The sequence below is a fragment of the Condylura cristata genome, unplaced genomic scaffold (assembly GCF_000260355.1).
Source record: "Condylura cristata isolate star-nosed mole 26May11 unplaced genomic scaffold, ConCri1.0 scaffold00001, whole genome shotgun sequence".
In the NCBI taxonomy this organism is placed as follows: Eukaryota; Metazoa; Chordata; class Mammalia; order Eulipotyphla; family Talpidae; genus Condylura; species Condylura cristata.
This window is the reverse complement of record NW_004567102.1, coordinates 51,193,164-51,219,578: the sequence shown is the minus strand read 5'-3', so window position 1 is coordinate 51,219,578 and position 26,415 is coordinate 51,193,164. Positions and strand designations below refer to the sequence as shown.

The following is a 26,415-nucleotide window of genomic DNA, read 5'->3' as shown; positions in this document are numbered from 1 at the left end:
AGAATTCCAACCCTAAACATAATAAAAAATGAGCAACACCCCTTTTCTTTAAATTCATTTTAGAAGTTTCTTAAAGAAACTATTATGTATGTTAACAGTATAATTTCACCTGCTGGAAACACGTCAAAATCTTAAGTTTTAATTAAATACATTGATCAATTACTTTGATGTCTAAAGCAGGCCCATTATTTCAGATTACCCAAATTTCAAATTTTAAGTAAATCTTTGGCATGTTCTCAGAGTAATGCAGTTTGACCCATAATCTCACTTCCTTCTAGATAATCAGGTTAGGATGTAATGCTTTTACTTCAGCATTCATAAAATTTTAATAAAAGAAACATTTTTTTTTAATTCTGTTCTTTAATACAACTATAGCTATATAGGTGTCTAATTTGTATTCAGTGTTGGTCATGATTTTCTAAAAGATAAAGTTCCAGGGATCAGAGAAGCTTTACCTAAATCATACCACTCAACCCAATTCATAGGATATTCCAGAACTAAGAGGAATGAAGAGAATTAATACTTACCCCCTTAGCTGGAAGAAAGAGGGAAGAAGAACTGAGAAAAAAAACTAATGAATTGCTAGAAGTATCTCTGAATATTCTATGATAAAATAATTGAAGGTTCCAGACAAGAGGCTTCCCATATCTCCTGAGAGAAAAGTCCACAGCCCAAACTGCTAGGTATACTGCTCACACACAGTGCCCAGACTCTGAAGTCAGAACACAGGAAACATCAGTACATGAGATTAAGACCTTAAATTAAGGCAGGCTAGTTCTCTTCTAAAACCTACTCAAGGCTTTTTCAGAGTGGGGGGAGGGGGGTGTGAGAGGAAGGTATCCAAATAAAAGATGACAGGATGGTAGAGAAAGACGGAAATAGTCACTGCTCATAGGGAAATTCTAAAAATTATTTTGTGGAAAGCAGAAGAAAAAGAAAAGTAATGTTATGTGCTCCCTGACACCCCTCCCCACCTCAATTCCTAGGTCTCTTGGAATTTTCATCTCCTGCTATGAGATGAAAAATCTAGCTTGCCTGTATATCCCTGATTAATGGAAACAGCGATTTTCAGAGTAACTCCACACTCTATTTAATTCTCTCCCTCCCTGACTCTAGAAACGCTTGATTTGGCTGTGTAAAAGTAATTCTAATTATAGTGATTTACATGAACTACTTACCATTTATGCCTAATTACCTCACAGCACAATAACAATTATGCATATATTAACCTGGTTGTAGGTTTTATTTGATAACAAAAGTGAAGTGTTCATAAATGCTCATTTTTTATAGTTTGTTGCTCATATAGCATGGTCATCTGTTCATAACTGTTACATATTTTAATTACAGAAACATTGTTATCTGGGTAGGTGAAAAGAGTCTAATAGTCTGTCAACAATTTTTTTCTCATTAATTAATAATCCTGGTATCTCATGAAGGTATATTTTATTTTAATATTATAGCTTAGCCATTCTGAAAAATTTCTTAGGAGTATAATAAAAAAACAAAAAAGTCGACTATCATGAATATTTAAACATCCCCATTAAAAACAAAATCAAATACTCATATAACCTAAGGGAAATACCATAGGTTCTCACTTATATGCAGAATTCTAAAAAAGTTCAGTTCCCAAATGGACTATGGTGGACAGCAAAGGGTACCTTGATGATAGGTATGGTATGGTGACAGGCATCTGAGGAGCTGTGATCCTATGCTTTTGAATCACAGATAGTGTTGTAAACCAATGTTACCACAATAGAATAAATAGGTAAATAAATAAATAAATAAGCAAGTAAGCTGAGCTTAAAAATAGAGAGTAGAATGGGGCATGGGAAAAAAATGGCAAGATGCTGGTCAAAGGGCACACACTCCCAGCTAACACATGAGTAAGTTCAGAGAGTTCATGTATAGCATGGTAACTATAATTAAAATACTGATTTATATACTTAATGTTATCACCACAAAAAAAGAAAAATGGGAATTATGTGAGAGGATGTGGGTGTTGACTAATCCCACTGTGGCAATCATTTTGTATTATGAGAATCAAGTCTTCATATTTTACACTTAAACTCACTGATGTTATTTGTCAATAATATCTCAATGAAGCTGGCAGGTAGAAATCAAATGCCCATAAAATCATAAATCCTATTTTCCAAATCCAAGAACTCTATAAATTGTTCTACCAGTGGGAAATTTTCCTTCTCTGATAATCTGCACATCAGTATTATTTTTAAAAATAGGTCTCTGGTTTCTTTCTAATCTTCAAAATGTAAGCTTTTATATATTTTACTCAAATTACATTAGATGTTTGCATATTTTTCAATGTTAAAGATTTGGCAGCCTTAACTAAAAGACAAATACTAGCTCAAAGAGATGTTGATCAGGCTTCTTAACACTAATTCATATATACATTAGAATTTGACAAATATAAACTTTCATTAGACACATTTGAAACTACCCAACATGTCAGCTCTCCTGCTTACATAAGATTACAATTACATAATAAAGCCAGGGTTATTCACTAGGCAGACCCATCATAGGCAGTTAAGAAAAAAGTGTGGGAGAATACTCCAAGATAAACCACATGATAATTTTAAAGAAGCCATTGTATACTTGAATTGGCAACCAGATAAGTTAATGATTAAAAGATACTTTTAATTGGATATTAGTTCACCAACCATTATAAGATGAGCCTTAGGGGAGATACACAGTAGGAAGAGGGTAAAAAAAAAGGACTGTATTTTGGAAAGGGAGTGGAATAGAAAGTGAGCAAAATGCCAAATTCAAGAAAGTAATTTAACTCAGATAACAAAAAAATCCACTTAAGTAAAACATCTTGTTTCCTGGCTCTGACATATAACCAGGTTATTTTTTTTTTTTTAAAGATTTACTTATTTGTGCATACAGAACTGGGGTACAGGCCAGAGGCTTAGGGGTGGCGAGAGGCTTCACCAGAGACAGAGTGGGGAACAGAACAGGCAGATCGACGACAAAGTACACTGCTGAGGGGAGCAGCGGGCGGGTCAGGAGAGGTCTGCCGTGCCATGTGGTCTCCTCCCGCGCAGGCGGGAATCAAATTCATGCGGAAGTGGCTTTAGCTTCTCAGTGCTGTGCTTTAACCCGCTACGTCACCAGGGAGGGCCATAACCAGGTTATTTTATTTGGAAGACCATCTGTACTGTAAAGTATAATTAAGTATATGGAACACAAGCAGTCTCTATTTTCCAAACTTTTTATTTCTTTATTCACCTATCAGTTTTGGGAAATTTGGGGGGAAACGGGACATTTGGTGATCAGTAGGGATAACTCATCAAGATTCCCTCTAACTACCATGCTGGACCCCATGGACTCCCATGCCCACACTTCTGAGGGAAAGTGCCATGCTCACAGGAGCCAGCTGGCACCTTCTGCAGAGACCCAATCTTTTGGGGGCAAAAGCTGTTGTGAAAGCTCTACCCTACAGAGAGGAAACGACTGGTTATCCTATTAGAACCCTACTCAGGAATTTAACACACAGACATAGGGAAAGCATTTAGAAATTAGTGAAATGAGCAGAAACAGATGTGAGTGAAAAGCAACAACACAGTAAGAGGATTACATGATTGGCAGAGCACAGGAGTGAGAATCCAGGAGGCCTGCACTGCTACCTGCCAAGCTGCCAAAGTTTTCAGAGCCAATGGTGCTACAGAAAGCTGGCTCAGCCTCCGTGAGGTCAGGCTGCATAGCAGAGACACACTTCACTGCTATTTGACCACGCAGCCCACTCTAAAGCTCCACTTCACTCTGTATCCTAAATAACACCAAAACACGTCCCCAGAAATTGTTAGTACAATAACAGTCTTGTTTGTTATGAAAAATAAAACTACCTAATTATAGTCTCAATTGCCTTTCAAAAAAGCAAAATTACTTCTATTGGTATTTTTAAATAAAGTACTACTAACATGTCATATAGAAACTTTTCTAAGGAGCTTAGAAAAAATGCTTGGTGAGAGCAAAGGGGAGGTGATCTGTTCAGTCAATTAAAGGAAAACTATTTTCTCAGACTGAACCATATTCTAAATTTTGTAACTATATATGTCTGAAGATGACACCACAATTATACTGGTTTCTACAATGAGATAAAGAATAAAAGTTTTCCCACTGTCTCAGAATTTCAGAAAAAGCTCAAAAGCTAAGGACAAGGGAAAATAGTTCGCCTACACTCTAAAAAGAATTTTTAGTCACAGCCATGCAAAAATTACTTAAAAGGGAAAAAAAGCAGGGCTCTCCCTGGTCACTATGAAGTTCTCCAAAGTCACTGCAGCCCGAGTTCAATCCCTGGCCAGGAGCTGACCCACATGGCATGGCAGACCTCTCCTGACCTGCCAGCTGCTCCCCTCAGCAGTGTACTTTGTCATTCTGTCTGTTCTGCTCCACACTCTGTCTCTGGTGAATCCTTTCACCCTCCACATCTCTGGCCTGTATCCCAGTTCTGTTAGCATAAATAAATAAAACTTTAAAAAAGAGAGAGAGTGAGAGAAAGCAAAGATAGCCCTAAGATAAAAGCAGAAATGAAGAAAGTGATCAAGGTAGAAGGCTATTAGCTGTATAAGGATGTGGCTCTATTAGCTGTATAAGGAAGGATGTGGCTATTCTCCCAGTGCAGGAGTTTCCAAAAGAAGCACCCAAAGACATGAGGATTGAATGTAGACAACACAAACATCTCCTTCCCCGCTGGATGCTTGCTCAGCTTAGGGGTACCAAAACAGGGTGCAGAAGAGTCCATGGGAGAACTTGCTGTGTCCCCAGGAGCACGGGGCATACAGGACAAAGACAGAGAGACTGGTGCCTGCCTCTTATCCAGAGAAAGCAGGCAGCTAAGCAAAACTGCCCTTGCAGGGCTGATGGGCGAAAGATGTTGTGCTACCTGGACACCATAAATGGTGACTTGGGTAGATCTGCCCCAAAAGGACCCCACTTACAAGGCCAATGGCATCATGAGGGAGCCCCAACAGAATGCAGTGGTATGAGGTATACCCCTGAATCCTAAGAAGACAGAGTGGAACAGTGGGAAGTCTTGAAAAAGCCACCAGTGCACACCTCAACAATGAAGTAGCACAAAAGCACACCAGCACCTATCACACAAAGGACCCTTACTATCTTCAAACAGCTGTTCCACTGTAATCACTCATCCTTCTCATTCTGACCTGAGACGCTGGACAAGCAGAGAAAGAAAGAAGAGTGGAACACTAAATCACTCCTACTCCCCTTTCTCTACTGTTCATCTTAGACTAGGTCTGTGATAGGCAGAGGGGAAAACTGAATTGCGCAGAAGTTTTAATTTATAGTGGATTGCATCAATGATTACTTAAATAAGAAGTACCAGAATGCCCCAGAAGGTGGAAGACAACTGTGAATACACCAAGAAATTAGGAATGGGGATGCAACAGAGCATATTTTTTAAAATTTGGAGGAATTTTCAAGCTGTTTTATGATCGGACCCTACTGTATTTGATCAATTTTATAAAATGGTTGCGCTTTTAACTGTTAAGTCTTTAATATCACACAAAGCTCACCTTTGAAAGAAGACCTTCTGCCTCTATACTGTATCCTTTAAGGTCTTCATGTAATTTCTGCAAACAATGAATGACTCTTCTTTGATGTTCATCATCCTTTAGCTCCTGAGTTTTTATCAGAAAGTCATAGTGGTCCAGCGGTCCATGGCAAATTGTCAAAGCTTTTGAATAAGCCTCTGTAGCTGCAGTTGGAGACATGGCCTCAGGTGTCTGGACTGTATAGGCTATAAACAAGAATATATACAATTTTAGCCTCTCTTAAATGAACGTATTTCAAAGTGTTCTCTCTTCATGTTTATTATGGTTGCAACACAGTATTCTTATTCTAGGGTTCAGAGTATTTTCATATTTGGGCCCCACCCTGCATGTCTAGATATTCAAAACATATCTATTAATACAAAAAATAAAGGAGTATCCACCACATACAATAGGGTAAAGGGCAAGATCAAAAGTAATTTTTTTTTTTTAAAAAGGGGCTGGAGAGAAAAAAATGTGAAGCAGTAATACATGATTACATAGCTATCACAATTAAAATTAATTGGGGCCCAGAGAAACTTACTGTGAAACTGTCCTAAGTGGGAAATCATAGAGGCCTAAATTAGAATGGACAATGAAAGAAATGTTTGGAGCCTGGGTAGAGTAGACAGTATAAGGTAGAATCAATTAATACAGGATACTTATCATGTCTCAAAAACATTTTACATCCACCATTTCACAGCCATGCTTTTGTTCACATAGGTACCCTAACTCACATCCTCTTCCTTTATTCTTCTGTCAGGCTAATTTCTCTCTACAAAATCTCACCATCCTTCAACCCCCCTCACACAACACTTCCAAATTCACTTATTTACCCCAAATCTTTTCTCTTTACTTAGGTTATAACTTAAGGGCTATTTCTCATTCCATCAGGACTATTAAATGCCTTCCTATGTCCTCTAATCAGTGACTTTCAAATTTTGGAATCTCTTTTCACATCATGACCCAATAAACACATATAAATAAAACTGAAAAGCAAGTTTCATGAAATAACAGATTCAGTAAAAATTTGAGTTAGTGAAAAAGGATCTTTCTATGCATGATACACTCTGGTATGTTTATTCTATGTTCATATTTATTATACTTATATGCAATATAACATATATCTTCATATTTAACATATATGACAATGAACCACAAAGTTTAGTTATACTAAATGCCCCATATTTTACTTTTTTTTTTCTGTCTGTCTCCATATGCTCTTTGATGGCAGGGATTTTTGTTGTGTATATATATTTTTTTAATTTATATGAACAAGAACTGGAATGCAGACAGAAGGCAGAAGGAGGAGGATATGAGAGGATTCACCAGACACAGAGTAGGGAGCAGAACAGGTGGCTGTGCTGAAATACACTGCTAAGGGGAATAGCAGGCAGACAGGACAGGTCTGCTGAGCCAGGTAGGTCAGCTCTCTGGCTGGACTGAACTCAGGCTGCAGTGGCTGGTGTTAGCTTGACAGAGCTGAAACTTAAACCCTGCACCACCCTGGAGGCCTCCTGATGGCAGGGATTTTTTGTTAAAAGCCATATTCTTCAGTGAACAGTGTCTGCTACATACTCTATGGCATTCTCATAGTAAATACATGTCATTATGCACCTGTCCATTCCCACAGAATGTGCTACTGCAAGAAAGAACCTTAATATAAACTATGGACTTCAAGTGATTGTGATATGTTTATATAGGTCCATCAGTAATAATAAAGTACATCTCTGATGAGAGATGCTGATAATGAGCAAAGATCTGTGGGGGTGGTAGGGGCATAAGGGAAAGTTCTATACCTTCTTCTCAATTTTGCTATGAACTTAAAGCTGCTCTAGAGAAAAGAGAGAGAGAGAGAGAGAGAGAGAGAGAGAGAGAGAGAAGGATTCTTTTTTAAACCGAGAGAGAAATCAGTCAAGCAAGACAGTCAAGGCTGAGAGATTGGCCAGCTCAGGCCTGAATAGCAGCTGTATAAATTGAAACACAAAAGCCTTCTCAAAAGCTGCACTAAATTAAATCTGTTACTTCATCAGTGTACACAAATTATGTGATGCTGTTGCCATATTATTTTGATTTATATTAATTTGTCTTATTGTACTCCAAATGGACAGTGGGAAAATGCCATTCTGAAGATCCACACACTAATCTAGAAATAAAAATGGAAGATTTTACAGGCTAAAAAGTCTGTGCTGTTCTTTCAACTTAATTTTGTACCTTATTTCACTATTTTCTCCTAAAGTAAATTTTGGAACAATCCCACTAAGTTCCACAGCCTACTGTCAGTATTGTGGTGTCCTAGCATCTGGATACACTACAATAACTTTAGTACTTGAACAATTATTCCTATTTTTCTCCCAAGACCAAATATGAGCCAATCCCCCCTACCTGACATTAAACATTTATGATTTTTTAATTTTCCCCTCCACTTTTTTTCTGTTTTTAGGTCAACATAGATAGCATTGTCTTCATAATAAAACAGATGATGCTTAGAATTAAGTCACTTGCCCTTTTCAAAATGCCTGCATGTCTTGATGACCAGCATTCTCTACATGTGCAACTGGGCTCAGTGCATTCAAGCCTCACCACAATCTCCTTTGTAGTTTTAGCCTGTTTTTGGAAATCAGTCTAGTCTGCCCACTACAGGATCTCTGCTTCCTGCCCTGAGGCCACTTTCCCTGGATATACAAAGAATCCTGCCCTTCTTTTACTGTGGCACTTTGTGGGTTTAGTGCTTTCATACTTCTTACAGATGGTGTAGTGGAGTTCAGGAGTGTTGACCACGTTTGCAGGAGCCCTTTCAGCAGGGAAAGAAGCAATCTGCCCCAATTCCTAAGTTCTCTTCACAAGACAAAAGTTTGAAACAACAAAATTCTTCTGAAGTTCTGCTGTCTTAGTCTATGCTAATATGCTCCACTTAACTGACTTCATTAATAAATATAATAAACCATAATTATGCTCTTATTAAGGGCACATGGTAGCTTGTAATACAGAAAAAAAGAGGTAATCATCACACAATTACAAAAGAAGTTAGGAAAAAGCAAATTGTCAGTAGTTGCCCTAACAAGAATTGTTATATAAGCACAGGTTTCTTGAACAAAAACTTCACTTAGGGACCATGACAAGCTTTGCTTTGGGTGGGATGTAAGGAAGTAGGGAGGCCTGGAAGCTTTCTAAAATTAAAAGAAAATTATATGTGAATTTGTGGGTGGTTTTCTGAAGCAAGATCTCTAAATATACAACCTTCAAATTTTTAAACAAGTTTATGGACAAAAGCTGATTATGAACCACTTTTTAAAAATATCATCAAAACTAAGTCATTTAAAAGGAAAGTCTTTTACAGCAGAGCGCATTTATTGAGTACCTATTGTGTGTTAGGACAAGCAACTTCACAGGATACTTTTATTACTCCTCACAATAATACTATCATACAAACAGCTGAAAAGCCATAGGTAAATTTGTTCATTCACTCATTCATTCATGGCTACTGAAAACCAAATATATCTTAGTACTATTCTTGATACCAGTGATCCTCTTCAGATCTAATATTCTGATTCTACAAAATAATATCTTCAAGCCTTGCTGCACAACAATAATTCATAACTATGTAAGTTTCTTTTGAAAACAGTACCCATTTCTAACTAAATATAGTTTACCATATAATGACTTTCCTGTAAAAGCCAAATTTCAACAGCTTACTTTGAAGCATCATGATAAAAGCAGTAATTCATAATTTCTGAGAACCTCTAGGTATTCAGTATATCCAGAAAAAGCTATTTAAGTTCAGATCATCAAAAAAACTCTCCATGGTTATTTACAGAAGCCCTTTCCACAATCTTAGAAAACTCAAAACTGCACTTTCTAGAATTCAAAGCACTTAAATAAATAGGGCTTTGCCACTGTATATATAAGTGAATCCTCTTCAAAGTAAAAATTTTTTTATTAATTTGTATGGAGATGAGTTTATACCATTTCTGCTCACTGATTGGAATCCATCACTTCTTTTTAGTATTTCAGTATTGATATTTCAATTACTCCTAATATATCCCATATAACATCTTACAGTTTTCAAGGGACTTTCTCATATAATAATTTACTTGAGCCTCACAAGTGACTGGTGAGGAAGACAGAATTAGGATAATGAATATCATTCTAGCGATGAGAAAATGGAAATATCATTAATGGAAATTAAATGACTGATCCACTACTAAGGGATGACCACAATCACAATCTTGTCTTTCAGATTACATTCTACTGTTGCTCTGCTATCCCAGTATTCACCAGTCCTAAAACAAAACTGATCAAAATTCTTCAAAGTAACAGTTATGGGATAAAAGAAGAAGGAAGATTGTTGCCAAAAAGAACACATGCTTAGTTAAATGAAATCAAAACTATATAAGGAATTTAGATTTCCAGTTTAAAATGTTTACCCAACTGCTGTGAGAAAAATGCACAATCAGGAAAAGCACATTTAATATTTCTAAAGGGCTGGATTAAAATTTCAGCTGTAAACTTCATTACTATAATTAGATTTTTAATGCATATTTATTAAACATCCATTCAAATACTGTGTTCACAATTATTCATGAGTTATTTGTACATTTGTGTTGATTTTTACAAACTGTAAGCAGTGGCCACTGACCAGAAATGTTCTCTACAATGACAGAACCCCATGCTAAGGTCACAGGCAGCCCACTCTGTTCATGCTCTATTATGTTCTAATCACACCTAAAAGATAAATACTCAGTTGCTTTAAAAAAAAAAAAAAACTGCAGTGGTCATCAATGACCCAAAAAGTCAGACTTACCAGTGACATAAAAGACCTGTATTTGATTCAGTGATGAATAAACAAAGTGCAGAATAGAAGAAAATCAAATCTTAATTAAACTCTTTCTTTAGAAAAACAACATAAGCCATCATCAAGGAATGCATCACAAGATGATTTACTTTATTTATAAAAGGCTGATTTAGGGGCTTTAAAAGGGTGTTTTTGATTTAAATAGAAAAATTATGAAAATTAAAACTAAATGCTTGCTGGTTATCATTCTTTTCCTTTAGAAGCTAGTTATTCTTAAATGTGCCAATGTGTATAACTTTACAAAGAGAAAAAAATAGTACTTTAAATTTCATGATAACAAATCAGTAAAATACTGCCTAAAAATCTGAATAAAGCTATTCTGAAGTAATTATAGGCATGGCCTAGCATACTGAGTAACTCCTTAATATTCACCCTGTTCATACACTATTTGATAATGAGACCTAAAAGATCCATTTGCTTTAAAAATATAAAGAAGAAATACCATACATTCATTGTTTATCTTACATTTCATATACTTGAACATATATATGAGAATTTTAAAGTGGAATCTATGGGAGTTACATTTAAAATATAATTGCATTATGAAGTGATGAAGGAACTACTCTAAAAACTACACATTAAGGCTTTAAAAATTATTGAAAATGGCAACCTGGTCAGGAATGTAAATAGATAATGAGTTGAAAAATAACTTCTAAGATGAGCTTAATGGCGAGATGAAATAAAGAGAACACAACGCGTAGTTAGAGGACCTTGGACAAGAAAGACAAAACACAGCAGGAATAACAGCTATATCCAAAAAGCTTTTAAAAGAGAAATTAGAAAACAGATCTTAGTCAGATATCGGAGTGACCTAGGAAAACAATTATCAGATATATCCAGCCAAGACTGAACAATCTTTCATCAGAGAATTTGTAGGGTACACTGCTGCACTGGGTCAAGGCTTGACCACCAGTTTCTAGACCCTGGGCATCTATTATTGGTACTTGTGAGAAGACAAATCCAAAATAGTTATAGCACAGTTAAATAGTCATTCATATAAGCAAAAAGAATGGAAGAACTTTATGTATAAAGCAGTGTTAATCAATAGTCAATCCGTAGATTCTGAACGAGGCTGCTTCCTATAAATTCTACTCTTGTACTTCCTATCTCCCTCCATTTTATCTGCCCCTTCCTCCACCCCAGAACTACATCTAGGGTACCAGAGATGCTTATGAAATAAATTGTGCTATACTTAAAAAAAATAACAATTGAAAGAAATCATTACCACAAAGTTAATCCATCTCAGTAAGCATAAAACTCTTTTCTAATATGATAATATATAAATGTTAATGGAAATCCATAAAATATCATGGTAAAAAAAAATCCATTCTCTTAACCACTAATCTGTACTACCAATGAATTATATCAATACCAAATCATAAGGCTGAGGTTAATTGTACTCATGTTAATACCTAATCAGCATCTCCATGCATATGTACTAAAGAAGAGATTATAATGCTAAAGGTAAATAAATATGAGTCACTGTTTGATAGACAACCTAAATATAACAATGAGTTAGATACAGGATACTAGAATACTAGAATAATATGAAATTACAAGACATGACATACCTATTATCTTGCCTCTATGAAATAAATGATTTCTAAAGCTAGACAGAATATCAGATACATCAATTTTTCGTTTTAGAAAACTTAGATATATTCTCTTTGTTGGCTTCTTTCCTAATTCTCCTATGATCTTTGTAACTGCCATCCAGTGAGGTCACTTTCTCTTGCTCATAAGTCAGTATTCTTCAAGGCCTCACTGTTTTTTATCATTTTAACTACAGATATTCCCAGACTAGTTCTTTCATTTTCATGGCTCTTAACGCTTCACATTTCCTTTTGTAATCTCAATCCCCTGTATTTCCTACAACTACAGTCATAAATACCTCAAATTTAGCAAGTCTCAAATGGAACCTTCCCTTAAAATGCCTTAAAATTATTTTTTGTTTGGTTTCTCTTGATAGATGGTGATGTCATTAAATCATCCAAAGTAGGAAAACTAAATTGATCTTAACTCTTGCCTTGTCTCAATAAAAGCCTGTCAATTCTACCAAAGAAATGTCCCAATTCCCTTCCTCCCTATCCGCCGGTCCCCATCTTTACCAAAGCAGTAATTTTGGCCCTAAACTGCTATCCCCTGAAATAATGCAATTTTCTTCAGAACAATCACACAACTTCCACTATTCCCCCATCCACAGTTTCTGATCTCTTCAAGTGGCCAAAGAATAATCATGCCAAAATGGATTTGACCAGCTTTTTATTCTTAACAAAACTCCAAGTGTCCCACTGATCCTAGACATGTTCACACGCTGTACAGGATTCCTTTAACCACAACTCCAACCTACCTCCCAGCCTCATCTCTAGCTACCATCCCCCTGAAATCATGAACTAAGTGCCAGCTACAATTCACATCCACACTTTCCCTAAATAGTGATCCCCTCTCCCAATGAAGTTGTATTCTCCTCTATAGCCCTTTTAGCACTTCAGATGGGCCTAGATCATGTGTTATCAATGTTCATTGTTATATTAAGGATCTGGTGGAACATAATGGTTAAGTTTGTATGGTCCTGAAGCAAATATACCTGGGTTCAAACCCCAGCTGGGTGGCCAGGCCTGTTCATTCATCTATAAAAAACAGACATAATAATTTTATAGGGTTTTATGAAGATTAAATTATGAGACAAAAAGAAACGCTTAGCAGACTGTCTAGACAGTATAGACTGTCTAGAGTATGCTCAATAAACATTAGCCATTATAATTTCATCTTCTAAGACTGAGCTATGCAACAGCAGGGACTCAATTTAATTCACTTCCCCCCTTTCCCCTTCACATGTAATAACAGAAGGCTTAATAATGTAGCAATTTGGAGGTATTTTCCACCACACCATGGCCAATCTGATTTCTAATAAATGACTTCCTAGAATTGTCTACAGTTTAAGAAAATGTTGCATTAAATGAAGACATACTTACACTAAAAGAAAACAGGAAGTGAAATCAAAATAGAGCACATAAATATTTCAATTAGATAAGACAGCAAATTTCACTTTCAATTGCTTAATAATCTCATTAATAGAAATACATATATCCCCAAAATGTTGCATCATAAAGCTGTATCTCCTAAGGAGTTTAAAGTCAGGCAATCAAGTAGGGGACTTGGATGAACAGCATTATAGGACCCCTAAAGTTTTCAAAGTTTCAATTTCTAAAATATCATGGAATTAGAGCTGAAAATAATACTTAAATAAAACATAAAAAGTCAAAGTCATATTTTTGCTTTGTTCTTCCTTCCCTTTACCTATTTCCTTCTCTTAACATTAAGCCAATGCTACCCACACATTTTAACTTATATTTTTCCTTTTATTTTTAGTTAAAGAGAGGTAGGAAGGACCTTTAGATCCTTAAATCAGTCATAACCCTAACTGCATTTTTCTCAAATCTCCACACCCAAAACTAGTTAAATTTTGAATTTAGCATGAGTACAAGGTAAAAAAGTACCTCAACAGCCTATCCTTGAATCCACTACTTCAGCCACTTAACTAACTATATAACTCCTACATCCTTGGATTCATTATCTCCAAAGTGAGGATCATGAGAATAGGCCTATACATACTGATATGGGATGATCTCCAAGATAAACTAAATGAAAATCAAAGAAAATAGAAGAGGGTGTTGGTGTACTATCATTTCCACTTTTTCAAAATGCAGATATTTATATACATATACATAGTACATATACAAAATGTCTGAAAGAATACATAAGAAACCAGTATTAGATGTTGCCACTGGGAAGGAAAATCAAGTGGCTAAGAGACAGGAGTAGAATAAAGTCTTACATTTTAAAGCATTACTTTTATACATTTTTAACTTTGTTACCATTTGCTTCTATTGCATATTTTCAAAAATGAAAAATACAGCTTATATTATGAACTTATGGGATCAAAATATCTCATTACATAAATTGAGTTATGCTGAAATGTTAAGAAAACCCTGTGGTAATTTAAACAATTCTAGTACTAATGTCAGCTCTATTGAGAATCATAGTTAAAGGCTGATACAATTTTAGATAAATAAATCAATGAGAATTTATTGACATATTCAGAGGGGATGCTTGGAGAAAAGGAAAAACCTAAGTATGTGGATGGGGGAGACATTAATAATACGGTCTGGTCACTCAAAACAGAGATTCATTATTGAATGCAAAATAAACGAAAGGCGAGGGAAAAAAAAAAAAAAGGCCCTTGACAAAATGCACCCCCACTAGCTCTGTCAAATAGATCCCCCAATCAGAATGCTGTAGACTCGAGTTCCCAGAATTCAGAGAGCCAGATGGGCCTACAGGGGTCTGAGGCATGGGCTTTAGAGCAGTGCCAGGTCACAAGGCCCCAGACCTTGGGATCACGCAGTGTGGGCGTTCACCGCTATGAACCCCACACCCTCACCTCCGGAAGCCTGACACTCCCACACCTGGGCGCGCCAGATCTAACGCGAAAGGTAACAACTCTGAGTCGACCTCTGACCCTCAAAATTAAAGTCACTCTGAACCATCTGCCTCAGTGTTCAAGTCGTCTTCGTGGGTCGGCATTAGCAGGGCAAGAGAGGCTGAAACTCCTCTCGCGGGACCCTTAACTCCTAAAACTATGAAACCAGGAGACCAAACAGGTGAGAGGAAGGAGGAAAGGTGACTGACCCGAGACCTCTCTGGTCATAAGCAGACAGCTCGGCCTATTCAAGGCCCAGTCACTGACCTTTCCAAAGGGGGTTTCCAGGGGCGGTGACCGGAGGGGTGAGAGCAGCGGCCCAGGCCCTGCACCCAAAACATCTCCCTCTCAGCCGGCTCTGCACTAAGCGCAGGGTAACCAAGGGCGACCAGGAGGCCGCCATCTTGAGCTCCGTACACGGGAAGAGGAAAACTTTATTGAAACCCAGAAGAGGGTGGAACAAACGAATCCAGTCGTGCTCGCGGGAGGCTCCGCCCGAGATACAGGAGCAGCAGAGGAGCGTGACCTCTAGTACCGAGGAGGCGGGCTGGACGCCCGTGCCCTTGGGTCCTTACGGACGCTGACAGCCGGGACTACGACTCCCGGCATGCAGTGCGGCAGCGGCGTGGGCGGGGCGTACCAGCCAGGCACTGGAGGAGGGACAGCTCTACCTGGCCGAGGCAGACCTGGCCCGGGCGCCTGGCGGGTGGGGCCCCAAACCCTATCAGGCAATTAGTATGTAATTATGACGTCTGGTCTGGTCACCCACGAGTCCATTAGTTACCTGACCTAGATTCCGAAACCTAAATAAATGTGGGTTCCCCAGGGGCCCCTTCTATGGTAATGAGATGTATTAATCATCCTCACACTTCCCTAAACAGTAGCTGCAATTATTTCTTGGCCCCCAGTATCAAGTTCAACTCTGGCAAAGTATCTTTCTGTTTGTATGCAAATAGCATAAAGTTATTTTTAATGTGGCATGATGTCTATATTTACCTATATACTTCTTGCTTTCGTGTTCCTTATCCAGATTTTTTGTGGGAGAAATGGAAATTTAACATATAATTTGCTACATGTCCTGTGCCATTTTCTTTATAATAATGTTGCAGGACAGGGAGAGGGGGGCACCCCTGAACCCACAAAACTATCTGCTCTAAATAGGTCCTGCCACCTGCCACATCAAGACAAAATATAAGAACTTTAATGGAAAGGAACTTTAATACAATTGTTACAGGGCAGGGAAAGAGGGGCACCACTGAAGCACCAAACCTGCCTGCTCTAAGTGGGTTCTGCCATCTGCCGCGTCAAGACAAAACATATAACTATAAGAAAAGGGACTTTAATACAGTGAATATACAATACGGAACACAGAGAATATAACTTCTAAATCAAACACCTGAAGTTACCCATCCCCTCGTGGGCAAAAGTCAACCAAAAAGGGATTGGCCCAAAGCAAGGCCTGAAAACCTGCCACAAGACTAAAGCACCTTCTGGCAGGGACCCATAGAAAAGGGTCAGAAATGGCCAGACAAATCTGGGAGGAAAAGTGCAAAATCAAAATCAATATAAACACTGCCATTGTCACCTCCCTACAGGTATCTCGCCCACATCTGCCTTAACCAGTCCAGAGTCAGGAAACAAGCACGGTTTCTCCCTCACATGCTCCCTGCTCCATGCGGAGCCCTCAGGTCTCCTTCTGGCTTTCCATCCTGCTTCCTTCTTCTTGCAGATCCTTCTCTCTGCTCAGCTCAACCCTCCCTCTGGGTCGGGCTGAGAACCTGGAACTTCCCCTTTTCCTGGGGACCACCCTGTTACAATAACTGTAATGCCCAACCAACTCCCTAGCCTCCCCCAACTCTGCAAACAAAGTTGTAATCTCAGATTTACCTTATCATTCACATCCAATCCCTCGCCAGAGATGACTGAATCTGCGGTTTTAATATGGCTCAAATCCATCACCATCTTTGGGTCTTATGCCATTTAATACAATTATAACAGGGTGGTCCCCAGGAAAAGAGGAAGTTCCAGGTTCCCTGCCCCACCCAGAAGGAGGGTGGAGCTGAGCAGAGAAAAGAAGGAATCTGAAGAGGAAGGAAGCAGGATGGAGAGCCAGAAGGAGACCTGAGGAAGCCACTTGGAGCAGAGAGCTTGCAATGAAGAAATCGTGCTTGTTTCTTGGCCCTCGGCAGGTTGAAACACATGTTGGTGAGAGACCCGTGGGGAGGCTGACTATGGCAGCTTTTATCTTAATTTTGATTTTGCTCTTTTCCTCCCAGACTTGTCTGGCCATGTGTGACCCTTTTCTATGGGTCCCTGCCAGAAGGTGCTTTAGTCTTGTGGCGGGCTTTCAGGCCTTGCTTTGGGCCAATCCCTTTTTGGTTGACTTTTACCCATGAGGGGATGGGTAACTTTGGGTGTTTGATTTAGAAACTATATTCTTTGTCTTCTGTGTTGTATACTTGTATTAAAGTTCCTTTCCATTAAAGCGCTTATATCTTGTCTTGATGTAGCAGATGGCAGAACCTATTTAGAGCAGGCAGGTTTGGGGGTTCAGGGTGCCCCCCTCTCTCCCTGCCCTATAACACAATCATTTAACTGGTGCTATGTCTGCAGACTGCTGTCAGTTTGTTTCCAAAGATTTAACCTATTTGACCACATCCCTTCACAGATTCTAAACTTGCATTGCCTCCCTTCTGTCTACAAAATAAATACAATTTTTTGTTATGAAACTTAAGGAAATCAAATTTGGCTTCAAATGATTTAGGGCCAGAAAACATATCATGGGGGACTTTTAAAATAATCTCATTTGTTTTCATGACCCTCCATACATATTATCTTAGAAAAACCAGAAAGCTGATCCCACTCCCAGTTCTCACCCCTCCTTTATTTCCTAAATTCTGATATTTTTTACTAGAAAAAATCATATTAATCAAAGTAATTACAAAAACTAGTAATTGAATTTTACTATTTCCAGGAAAACTACAAGACTATTCCAGGTTTAGTACTTCAGATATATCTGGTATTTATTATTATAGAGGGAAAAACTTCACTTAGATCAATATCCTTATGTAATGAGAAAAAATATTTCTATATCTTCAAGGAACCATAGAGATCTTCAGATTTTAACCCAGCCATTTCCCATATTAAGATTCAATGATCCTGGACCTCCCTGGTGGTCCAAGGGGTTAAATCTCAGTGCTAAGAAGCTATTGGCAGCCACTGAAACAGTAGTTCCAATTCCCTGCCAGGGAACTAGCCCACATGGCACAGTAGGCCTCTCCTGTCTCACCCGCTGCTCCCCTCAGCAGTGTATTTCAGTTCATCCACCTGTTTCTGCTCCCCACTCTGTCTCTGGTGAACCCTTTTAACATCCCTCCCCCTACACCTCTGGCCTATACCCCAGCTCTTGTATGTATAAATAAATAAATCTTTTCAAGTAGCCCTTACATCAGCCCTCCCTCCCTCCCTCTCTTTCTGTCTCTCTCTCTTTCTCCCCCACCCCATGTATATATAAATATACAAAAAATAGAGCCTGCTATATATACTTTTAAATTCTACTCATTGATGGTCATAACCAATTTAGTTTTGTTATGTGAATAGTTGGATTTGATATAATGCATACAACCAAATAGACTGAATTGTTTTTCAGTTCTGTAGACTGCTTATTCAGAGGAACTAAAGTAAAGCTAAATGTAGCCAATCTTTAAAACTTAAAGATGCAGTGATAAAATTCTATAAACTTATTTGCTCTTAAATATTAGTACTTATACCAGCTGACAACACTCAAAACTAGCTATGATTTGACTTAGACTTCAAAGAAATCAGCTGGATGGTTATGTTTTCAAATGGACATTTGCGGAGTTTATTTGGATAAATTTAAATCAAAATGCATTTTATTTACCTAACTGTACCGATAACAGAGAAGCTATAAAGCTAAGCTCTCTCTAGAGGGTAAAACCTGAATACTTTGTAGTCATGGACTTACCCAATTCAAGAAATGTTCATTCCAAAGTTGAGTGTTCCTTGCCAAAACCAAGACTGGAGAAAACTAAGGGACCAAATAAAAAAAAAAAGCATCACAAGAATTCCACTGTCTATACACACCAGTTGTCAGGGCCTAATTTTCCCAGCATGTGTCTCACTTAGCTGAGCAGTTCTCATCAACTTCAAATGAGATGTGTGACCACAGATCCAAGTTTACATAACCAGAGTTTACTCAGCAGGGATATATACTATAATTTATGGTACCAGACTTTCATTTCTTTAGTCCAAATCAACTCAGCTGAATTTTGAAGCTTTAGTTCTTGGAAATAATCAACTGTCCCACAAAACAGCAAATCTACTCAACTTTATTTCATGTATCAATCCTATATATTATCTGGCATAAGCCCTGGTTTAAGTTTCTAGATTGTGATGTAAGAAATGTTAATATAGAGTTGTATACTATCCTACTATGTAGAATATTATCAAATTACCAATATTTATTCTGGAGGTAATTTTATGAATCACAGAAAGAGAAGCAGGAGATGTAATTTCCCACATTTGCTGTTCAACAATTTTTTTAAATATAATTGCTTATTTTCAGCTTTAATTTGATATTTTACTATCAGGTAAATCATTCTTTAATGTCTACTTTTATATAATAATTATGATCTTTAAAGTCTGCAAAAATAATTAAAAGGCATTTTCCAAGAAATAGATTTCTGGATTTAAATTATGCAATTTGTCTATAGATTGGTGTTATATTTATTATTATTATCATTATTCTTATTACTATTATTAAATACTTATAAATTGAGACGTATAAAGGTAGACTTTTACAAATACCCAGGTCTTTGGGTCCAAAATGTTTTTGATCAGTTTTCAAAAGTTAATACAAGTATATCCCCATTATTTTTTTCAGCATTTATTAGTTTTGACTCACTCTAGCATGTTGTACACATCAGCACCTGTGCCCATTTAGCAAAGAATTTCAGTACAAATCACTCTGAATTGAATAGACATCTCTAAGAAGCATTACAATTGTTGCAATATTTTTAGAAACTGAAACAAGGAAATAAACAACTTCAGTAAAAGTGATTTAAATAACAAATAACGTATCTTTATAAACAGCTTATCTCCTTGAGAACAAAGAATAAACAAGGAGACAAGGTTTTTTTTTTTTCCCTTCCACTATTAAAGCAGATCACAATATGAATGGGTGAAATGTCATGAATAATTGGAGAAAATCACAGAGTAATCTTCGACAAAAACATCTGATTTATTTAAATTGTCGCTGTTTGTCTTATTAGAACCTTTATTTAACCTTGTTATCCACAATGCAGTATTCAAGCTGGCTTTATCAAAAATATACTTTGTAACTAACCATGTTCTGAAATTTTTGACTTTTTTAAATGCAAACTATGTAAGCCTAAAGCAGTTGTTTCTTTCCCTTGAGACCTATTTAACTGACATTGCATTAGACTGAAATGCCTATGAAAACCTATGTTTTTCATCTAAAATAGCAGTAAATAAATCAGGCTTTGAATCATTCAATCACTAGATTTAAGCAAAGATTTCTGGTCAAGGGAATCATCAGGCTTTCTACTACTAGATTCATCTAAATACAACAGTCATTGTAATATGATCTTCTTACAAACTTAGCCAAGCCCCCATGATTCACTCATCATAGTATTCAAAGCTTCATTTTATGATTTTTGAACCATGTTCTTTCTTGATAGGTCCATTTCCCTAATTGACTCCTTAGATTCTAGATACTGTGGACATTACCATTGTGTATAGGCTGTTCTAAATGGTTTACAGACTGTAACTCTTTCAATGTTCATATCTCTGAAGTAGGCACTATTATTATCTTCATTTTATTAATTTTTTTTTAAGATTGATTTATACATACAAGAACTGGAATGTAGACCAGAGATGCAGAGGGTGAGAAAATTCACAGAGACAGAGTGGGAAGCAGAACAGAATGATCTACTGAAATACACTGCTGATGGGAGCAGCAGGCAAGACAGGAGAGGTCAGTTGTGCCATGTGGGTCACCTCTCCAGCTGAGATCAAACTCATGCAGCAGTGGCTGGCAATAGCCTGATAGCACTGAGACTTAACCCTGTGCCACCAGGGAGGCTCTACTATCTCCATGTTATATATGAAGAAATAGAAGTACCCACAAGCAAAGTAACTTTTTTAGGGTTATACATCTACTAAGGATTTTGCCTATATCCTCTCCCAAGCCCTGGTTAAATAGAATTCATTTGCTCATAGTGTTGTCTTCAAGTCAGACACACTTAATTAAATATAAAATTTTAGATGGATTATTGATAATGTAAAAGCAATGATAATATATGAATCATGCAGATATTCCACAAAATGCATAGAGAAAGAAAGTCAGTATAGAGATCTCTGTCATCTGAGATTAGCCAAAACTAACATAGAGCAGAGGAGTAAAGTGTAAATGAAAAGAGAAAAAAGATGACTCCTAGTCATAGATCTGGTGATTTGAAAAATGGTAGTATTTGCAGCAAACAGGATATAGATATTGGCAGTCGAGGCAAATGGGATAGGACCAATTTTATTAGGCACTTGAGTTTGATTTAGTCAGTAGGCCAAATAAACAGAAATTGCCTGAAGTGCCTGAATGTGGGGTGTGAAGGGTGACAAGCATCGTAGTGGTGTGCCCATATGCCAGATTAAAGTAGGTATAGATTTGAGAGAGCATTGGACAACTTAGTGAAAAAAGCCCTGGTCGCAGAGGGCTGGTCAAGCTCTCTACTGAACCTAAGACGTGCTAGATAAATACACCTCCTTTGAGGTGGTTAAATACACCTTCCAAGTGAATAGTTGGGTAAGCTAACTTCCTTTGCAAATACAACTAGGAATCAAACTTGGCATGGTTAAGTGTTTTCACTGGAATGCTGATACCAGTTCTCACAGACTTGCCAGGCCCTCCACCTCCTAGGAGTTGTGGTGCTCTTTGCATCCTGACTTCCTCCTCCAACTGACATCTCACAGAGTTCCTTTCTGAGCAATCCTCCATTGCTTAGAGTAGTACCATCTTTGAGCCAAACCAGAGAATCAGGCAAATATTTCTCAAGTCCACTCACTTTACATTCCTACTGTTTTTGATTTCTGCCAACAGTACTTCTAAACTAAAAATCAAATCAAGTCACCCCCATGGTTTCCTTTTCAATGTCTTTAGATAATGCTTAGAACCATAAGTAGGGACAGGAACGCCCTTCCTTGGCCTTACCCTCTCACCTAAGTCCTTGTCACATTTCCCTTCATTCCAGCAGTACTGAACTAGGTGGAGCTCCCTACTGTGCCAAGTTCTTCCTCTCCTGGGGGCCTCTGCCTGCCTCATCTCTATCACTGGAGTGTTCCTCCCACACACAGGCACGCCCAATCACAGTCATTTTGCCTGGGCAAATGTTTCAGTTCTGGTGTTAATAGAAATTCTTCCATTACCGCCCTCAGGGTTGGACTCATCATACTCTTACTGACATAATTTGTTCATTTTTATCTTCCTATGACCAAACTGAAAGATCCTGGAGTCAAAGGTATCTTTCTTTTTTCTCCATGCCCTCTGTTCTGGACCACCCCCAAAACTATCATAGTGCTTAACAAATGTGTTCTGTACATACTGGTCACATAAATGGCCAAAAGGATCTGAGAACCCAGCTAGAGAAATCCATGTGATGCTTTTGGTTCTGGAAAGGGACCTCTCTCCATTCTACCAATTAACCAATATCCCTGGCATCCTTGAGATTCTCTAGGTATTTGCTAATCAGGAAGCAACAGCATGGACATTACCTGAAACTTGTTAGAAATGCACAATCACAGGCCTCACCTTAGAACTCCCAAGTCAGAACCTGATTTGTATGCACACTAATGTTTGAGAAGCACTACTCTACATACTGACAGTTCTTTACTCTGAAATTTGATAAACCATCATCTTGAGTGAAGGAATACAAATACCTGACCCTCAGAACTTGCTATTTGGTCCCTAATGCAGATTTACACTAATCTGGCTTGGCCTAAGATGGCTGAAATCAGACATTCTGCATGATGTTGGGAGTTTTTCTATCTCAGACGGACTCCTTGTCTCTCCCTCCCCCTCCCCCCACACCCCAGAAATCAGTCACTTGATTGGGGACAGACTGTTCATTATCATGGCAGCCTTTGACCCTTGCAGACATTGGACCCAATGTCATCTCTCAGAGGAGCGTCTCCCTTCTCCCAAGAATGGGCCTGCCTTAGAATCACTGCTGTCTCAGCAGTCCTTAATCATTGACTGGAGCACCCTATGGGAAATGTGGCCACAAAACAAATGCAGTAATGAATTTGAAAGCACAGCAACTGAGACCATAGGTTAATTATGTTTTCTGTGGTTGGAGATCTGAGAGGCACATGCTCATGGATGCCATGGAGAAAAGGGAAAAATATATAGGGAAAAAGGCATCACTAGTGAAGACCTTGAAAAAACCAAGAGGGTGGTTTGATGTTGATACAACCAGCAGGGTACTAGCTGATTGACCAATACAGAGGAGATGCTAAATCACAAAAAGTATATAACAAATGTGTCTACTGTGGAAGAGATGCTTTTGTATAGGATCTCAGGATGGAGAGTAAGACTGACAAAAGGCAAGCTGAAAACCTAACAGATGGTTTTAACCTGCCTCTTGAGAGTGAAGGCCAAGTTACTAGCAGGCTTCTTTCACTGAGTGTGGCTTGCAGGCAGGGTCTGGCACATTTTGTCTCCAGCAACATTTAGCCTCTTTGGAAAATAAAGCTGAACAAATATGCAAAGTAAATTAGTGTGAAGCTGTGCTCATCTAAATTACTACCCTACCAGAAACTCCAAAGTCCTAAGGCTGTGGTGGGAACAACTCAGATGCTGACTTTTCCCTGACTGGAAGTAGAGAAGTTTACCTTTGAGGATAGGAGAGAAACTATTTGATATGCCACCAAGATGAATCAAGATGAGAAGGCCCTGAGGGAAAGGCAGGTGATGGAGGCAGGGAGCATCCTTGGAGGACCCTTGACTCTAATCCTAAAGGACCTCAAATAACATTATCATCTTCAAAGTCTGGTTCTCCAAACACCAACTGGATGGCCAGTAATTCATCCAGACACTATCTCAAGGAGTTAGCACAGATCCAAAGGTTAAGGACTCAATATCACAAACTGCTCCTTAAGCTACCCACTTCTTGACAGCTGATTGTAGATTTGGGGGTTTTCCTGACACCCCCTCATTTGACTCAGAAAAAATGTCTTATTTATAACTATTGATCTATTGATATAACAAATACAACTCTAGAACAAACACATATAAGAGTTTAGGGCAAAAGGGGATGGTTGTACTGAACTTTGATGCCCTCTCCTGCCTGCCACCTTCCCAGACTTCAGGGGTGAGGGTAAAAGGTTTCACAGCACTTTCCATATTTGGGTTTTCTATAATCAACCCCTATCTTGAAGCTACTTAGGGACCTCTCCCGCCCCTTCCCCACCCCTGCTGAATCATCCTATTAGCATAAACTCAGGTATGGTCCAACAAGTTTGTTAGAAATAAGGAAAGACACTTAAGTGAGAAATTCCAAGGATTTTAAGAGCACTGTGCTAGGATCCAGGAGCAAAGAGCAATTTTTTAAATTATTATTATACCACATGTTGTCACAGGAGTATACAGTGCTGAATAAGAAATACAGTTCTCATTCAACTTCAAGTATAAGACAATCATCTGAAACCAGAACACAGAAAATAGATTGTTTGATAATGGAACAAGTAGATAGTCAAGTGAGAGAACAATTTAGATCTATACTTGTCTGATGCCAAAATAAATTCCAGATGGATCAAATATTTAAATAAAAGAAAAAAGCATAAATATCTAGAAATCTGGAATTAACAGGAAAATGGAATTTTATACTATAACAGGAGGAAGAGCTAAGTGTGCTTCAAAAGTCAGAAGCCATAAAAGAAAAAACTGATAGATTCAGCTGCCTAAATTACAAAATGCATAGTAAGAATTACCATTGGCAAAGTCAAAGCTAACATAAGTCGGCCTGTTCTGCTCCCCACTCTGTCTCTGGTGAATCCTCTCACTAGCCCTGCACCTCTGGCCTATACCCCAGTTCTGTATGCATAAATAAAGAAATCTTTTTAAAAAAAGTTTCTTCTGAACCTGCTGGTCTTTTATTGACTTTTGTTTGACATGTCTTAGGAAGACCTGGTCTGGACACCTTCACCAGCAATATTTTCTCTAATAAACTGTATTCTTTATATGTAAAGTTCTTTATTTGATATTGCATCAAAAATTGTGTAGGTAGGGACTTTATAGTAAGTTTTAACATTTAGTAAAGCAAATCCTACCTAAAAAATTTTTTTTCTGTTGATACATCAGGAAAATGCAAATCACAATGAGAATGGCCTCTGAGAATGGCCCTTATAAAAAAATAACACAGACAAGAGTTGGTGAGGAGGTAGAGAAAAAGGAACACTGTTTTTTTGTTTGTTTTATTTATTTTTACATTGTCATTCATTTTTGTTTGATTTTTCCCCTTAGGTGTAATCCCAATAAAATTCCCAGCACCACAACACTTGTGAACTGTCACCATAGTCTCTTGCACACTTCCCACCCGTTTTGATCCCTCTCCTTCTTCTTCCCCTGCTGTATGTCTTGAATTTATAGTTTTTTATAATAATATGAATTTATAGTTTTGTCTTTTTTTCCTGACCACTTGTTCATTTTCCCTATATTCCTCCTATAAGTGAAGCCACCTGATATTTTTCTTAGAAAAAGGAGCACTGTTGGTGGGAATGTAGATTGGTCCACCCTGTATGGAAAGAAGTGAGGTACTTCCTTAAAAGGCTGAAAATGGATCTACTATATGACTCAGTAATTCCATTCTTATGTATCTATCCCCAAAAACACCAGTTCAAAAGGAAACCTGCACTCTGATGTATTAGCATCACTATTACAATAGTCAAGAAATGGAAACAACTTAAATGCTCAGAGCAGATCCAGATGTGGTATATATACATAGTGGAACACCATGATCAAAAAAGATAAAAAACTCATGCTACCTGCAGCAACATGGATAGAGCTGGGATTATCCTAAGTGAAGTGAGCCAGAAGGGTAAAGCTAAATCATTGGGTGGTTGTTTTTTTTTTTATTCATACAGAACTAGGGTACAGGCCAGAGATGGGGAGGGTGAAAGGATTCACCAGGGACAGAGTGGGGAGCAGAACAGGCAGATTGCAGAAGTACACTGCTGAGGGGAGTATTGGGGGGGGGGTCATGAGAGGTCTGCCACTCAATGTGGTCACCTCTGGGGCAGGCCTGAATCAAGCTCATGCAGAAGTGGCTTAAGCTTCTCAGTGCTGTGCTTTAACCCGCTGTGCCACTAGGGAGGGTCCAATACTGGATGGTTTTATTTATATTTGGAATATAGAGAAACCAAGCAAAGGATCTGACAAATAGAACCTTTTAAGCCAACCCTGGAAAGCAGACCATAGA

At 38.0% G+C, this 26,415-nt stretch overlaps 1 protein-coding gene across 2 annotated transcripts in view; it reads right to left on the bottom strand.

The window, feature by feature from the left end:
• The window catches only part of LACE1 (lactation elevated 1), a 133,329-nt gene extending 117,854 nt beyond the window's left edge, over positions 1 to 15,475 (bottom strand). Inside the window, exons 1-2 of one of the 2 annotated variants that reach the window (XM_004673751.2) lie at positions 15,173 to 15,475; positions 5,553 to 5,776 (exon numbers count right to left, since the gene is read on the bottom strand). In XM_004673751.2, coding sequence (XP_004673808.1) covers positions 5,553 to 5,776; positions 15,173 to 15,308 — 360 coding nt within the window. In that variant the 5' untranslated portion in view covers positions 15,309 to 15,475. The remainder of the gene's footprint in view (positions 1 to 5,552; positions 5,777 to 15,172) is intronic. The other variant, XM_012724463.1, reaches the window with a different exon arrangement.
• Positions 15,476 to 26,415: the final 10,940 nt, after the last annotated feature.